This window comes from Gadus chalcogrammus, chromosome 18 (genome assembly GCF_026213295.1).
Source record: "Gadus chalcogrammus isolate NIFS_2021 chromosome 18, NIFS_Gcha_1.0, whole genome shotgun sequence".
In the NCBI taxonomy this organism is placed as follows: domain Eukaryota; kingdom Metazoa; phylum Chordata; class Actinopteri; order Gadiformes; family Gadidae; genus Gadus; species Gadus chalcogrammus.
The window spans coordinates 3625216-3628989 of NC_079429.1; the positions used below are offsets into that span (position 1 = coordinate 3625216).

General features: G+C 54.3%; 1 protein-coding gene across 1 annotated transcript; it reads right to left on the reverse strand.

Moving 5' to 3' along the window:
• Positions 1-532: 532 nt before the first annotated feature.
• On the reverse strand, positions 533-3500 carry LOC130371744 (thyroid hormone receptor alpha). The gene is made up of 3 exons (XM_056577604.1): positions 3333-3500; positions 2596-2854; positions 533-783 (listed from the first exon to the last, which is right to left on the reverse strand). The coding sequence occupies exons 1-3, from the start codon at positions 3498-3500 to the stop codon at positions 533-535; spliced, it is 678 nt and encodes a 225-aa protein (XP_056433579.1).
• Between the last annotated feature and the right edge of the window lie 274 nt (positions 3501-3774).

Consider the following 3774-nt stretch of genomic DNA (forward strand, 5'->3'; position numbering starts at 1 on the left):
TGCGTGTGTGTGTGTTTGTAGACGTGTGCGTCTTGGCAAATGGCTGCGATCACCAGATAAGACACGGGGGCCCCTAAGAGGGCTCCCTAACGCAGGGCCTCTACAGGAGTGACCCGTAGATGGGCTCCTACAGAGGCCCCTAACCGGGGGTAACGGGGGCTAACGGGAAGCCGGATCGACGGGTGGAGGAGTGTGTGTATATGTACGCGCGCGTCTGTGTGCGCGTTTCCAACAACAAAAACAAAAACAAACAGAGAGAGGTTTGTGTGTGTGTGTGTGTGTGTGTGTGTGTGTGTGTGTGTGTGTGTGTGTGTGTGTGTGTGTGTGTGTGTGTGTGTGTGTGTCGGGGCGCTCCGGCTGTTGGTGTGTTTCGCTGTTCGTCCGTGCCGCCCTAACTCCTGATAGAACGTGAAATGGAAAAAAAAAGTTCGGCTCTCGGTTCCTCCTTTAGAAAACCCCTCCAGCTGCTCCGCCGGCTCCCGGGACACCACCCCCCCCCCCCCCCCCCCCCTGCCGCCGCCGCCGCCGCCGGTCACACCTCCTGGTCCTCGAAGACCTCCAGGAAGAGCGGGGGGAAGAGCTCGTTGGGGCACTCCACCTTCATGTGGAGGAAGCGGCTGGCGTGGCACGCGCCGATCATGCGCAGGTCCGTCACCTTCATCAGCAGCTTGGGCCAGAAGTGGGGGATGCTGTGCTTGCGGTAGTTGATGTAGTGCTCGAAGGCCAGCAGGTACGTCTCCTGGCACTTCTCGATCTTGTCCACGGAGGTCAACGCCGAGCGGTCTGCAGGGGGGGGGGGGGGGGAGAGAGCGGAGGTGAGGAAGGGGGGGGAGACCCGAGAGAGGGTGAGGAGGAGGGAGGGTCGACTTTACATCGTGAGTCCGACTAACAGGCCTGACCTGGAACCCATCGGCTTCTGGGTTTCAATTGAGTTCTTTTTTTATGTTTTATTCATTGGTTTTATACCTTGAGGGAAGTGGATAAATTCTGCTGGCTTCACTCTGCTGGTGTCGGCGCCCTCGTGAACTGTCTCTCTAACATTAATAATACAATCTCTGAATAGCAGCAGAGTTGACGGCATCTAATCTATCTATCCACCAATCGGCTCCTCTCAGCCAGAACCGACAAAGTCCTGATCCAATCCTGATCCATCGCTACCACAACTACAAAACCAGTGCTATTAGTGCTACTAGAGCTACAAAACCAGCGCTAACAGACACAAAACCAGTGCAACTACAACTATAAAACCAGTGCTACCACAGCTACAAAACCAGTGAAACCACAGCTACAAAACCAGTGCAACCACAACTACAAAACCAGTGCAACCATAACTACAAAACCAGTGCAACCACGGCGACGAAACCATTGCAACCACAGCAACAAAACCATTGCTACCAAAGCTATAAAACCAGTGCAACTACAATCACAAAACCAGTGCTACTACAACTAGAATACCAGTACAACCACAGCTATAAAACAAGTGCAACCACAGCTACAAAACCAGTGCGACCACTAAGTGGCTAAAACAGAGAGGCGATGAAACCCATTTGGGTCTAGTCTCTAGAACCCAGGACGGATCAGGCCACTGCAGCGCTAAGGGGATGCAGTAAGTTAGAGGGGATGCAGTAATTCCTCATCTGAGATCTCCCTCCCTGCGGACCCCGGGGCGATCGATAGAGAACAGTGAGCTCCGCTTTCTGCCTCTTCATGAGAATGAGGTTACAGCGAATGCAAGCCAGCGAAAAAAAGAAAGAAAACAACTCACAACTTTACTTTTGTACTTTGTCTGGATCATCCCTGGAAGAGGAAGAACAGCTTGAGGGACCAGAGAGCGCTCTCTCTCTCTCTCTCTCTCTCTCTCTCTCTCTCTCCTCTCTCTCTCTCCTCTCTCTCTCTCTCTCTCTCTCTCTCTCTCTCCTCTCTCTCTCTCTCTCTCTCTCTCTCTCTCTCTCTCTCTCTCTCTCTCTCTCTCTCTCTCTCTCTCCTCTGCTCTTTCGCTACGGGGTTCGATTCCCTGTCCCTGGCCCCCGCCCAAACAGGGCTGAGTTAAAATCGTGAAACAATACACAGAAATGGAGCCAGCTATTGATTGGTACTCTGATTTGTTTCCTTGTATCTGGAGAAGCAGGCAGTTTGTTCCAATATCTCCAGGCAGCAGATACAGCGGCAGATAGACGCAGTTTAATATCAGGAGCCGCGTGCAAAACCCCAGCTTAGTAGAACAATATGACATTTAGCTCCTGCGGTTCTATATTATCTATATTATCTTTATTAGCTGTTCTCCGACCAGAGCTGCACCACACCCATTCCCAGACCTCCCTCCTCCTCCTCCCCCCAGGAGGAGAGTCACCCTCCCTCCCTCCCTCCTCCCTCCTCCCCCCAGGACTAGAGTAGATCCAGCCTCCCCCCTCGCTCCTTCCCCCAGGACTGGAGCCAGCCTCCCTCCTCCGGCCCTACCCTGTTCCCCCCCCTGTGTGTTGGGGTACCACTCCCTCCCTGTGTGTTGGGGTCCGATTCCCTCCCTGTCTCCTCCCTGTGTGTGGGGGTCCCATTCCCTCCCTGTCTCCCCCCTGTGTGTGGGGGTGCAATCCTGACCTGAGCTCATGAGCAGCACGGCCTGCAGCAGCGCCACCTCCGTGTCGTCCAGGTTGAACTGCGCCAGGCTCTTGCCCAGGTCGAAGATGGCGTCCGACACCACGCCCAGCCCGCCGTTCTTCAGCTGCTCGCGCTTCACCGCCATCTCGCCGCTGAGCGTCAGCGTCTCGCTCTCGGGGTCGTAGCGCACGGCGGCGCGCAGCGACATGATCTCCATGCAGCAGCCCTTCAGCAGGATGATCTGGTCCTCGCAGGGCAGCTGGGGGGGGGAGCACACTGTTAGCTTCAGCTAACATGAGGAGGTTAGCACGACGCTTAGCATCAGCTAGCAATGAGGAGGTTAGCACAACGCTTAGCATCAGCTAGCAATGAGGAGGTTAGCACAACGCTTAGCATCAGCTAGCAATGAGGAGGTCAGCACAATGCTTAGCATCAGCTAGCACACTGTTAGCATGAGGAGGTTAGCACAACGCTTAGCATGAAGAGGTTAGCACAACGCTTAGCATGAGGAGGTTAGCACAACGCTTAGCATGAGGAGGTTAGCACAACGCTTAGCATCGGCTAGCATGAGGAGGTTAGCACAACGCTTGGCATCAAAAAGAAAAACAGCGGCTCTCCGGGCGCTTGTAACCTACAGCGTTGACATTGGACTGCAGCTGTTCTGACTAAAGCCCTTATATGCAGAGAGAGCCAAAGCGAAACCCCCCTCTGGCCCGGAGCAGTGGACCGGTCCTCACCTCTGAGAACATGGGCAGTTTTTTGGCAAAGTCCACCACGCGGGTGATGGCGGGGGTGATGATCTTGGTGAACTCGCTGAACGCCTCCAGGTCCACCTTGTCACTGTCGGTGGCGGGCACGGCCGGCGACTGCCCGATTTCGTCCGCCTGCGCCAGGGGGAGGAGCATGGTAAGGGGGCGTGGCCAGCAGCAGGTTAATCACAGAATTGCTGCACAGTGCAGTGCAGAGTGCACAGAGCATGTTTGTTCCTGTAGAGAAATGCTAAATAAATGCATCATGTTTTTTTTTACATAATCTCTAAGGCGCAGAGAGCACAGTGCAGAGTGCAAGTACCGATGCACATTGCACATTAGCGCAGAGAACAACAGAGTGAGCTCCTGTTCAGTAAAATATGTGAAAGCATAAACATCCTCGGGCAGGAATTGGGAGAACGAGATTATA

Coding starts and splice junctions, on each gene's coding strand:
- LOC130371744 (XM_056577604.1), bottom strand. CDS start 3,500: ATGCTCCTCCCCCTGGCGCAGGCGGACGAAATCGGGCAGTCGCCGGCC. Junction 2,855..3,332: donor AACTGCCCATGTTCTCAGAG/GTGAGGACCGGT, acceptor TCCCCCCCCCAG/CTGCCCTGCGAGGACCAGAT. Junction 784..2,595: donor CGTGCTGCTCATGAGCTCAG/GTCAGGATTGCA, acceptor CCCCCCCTGCAG/ACCGCTCGGCGTTGACCTCC.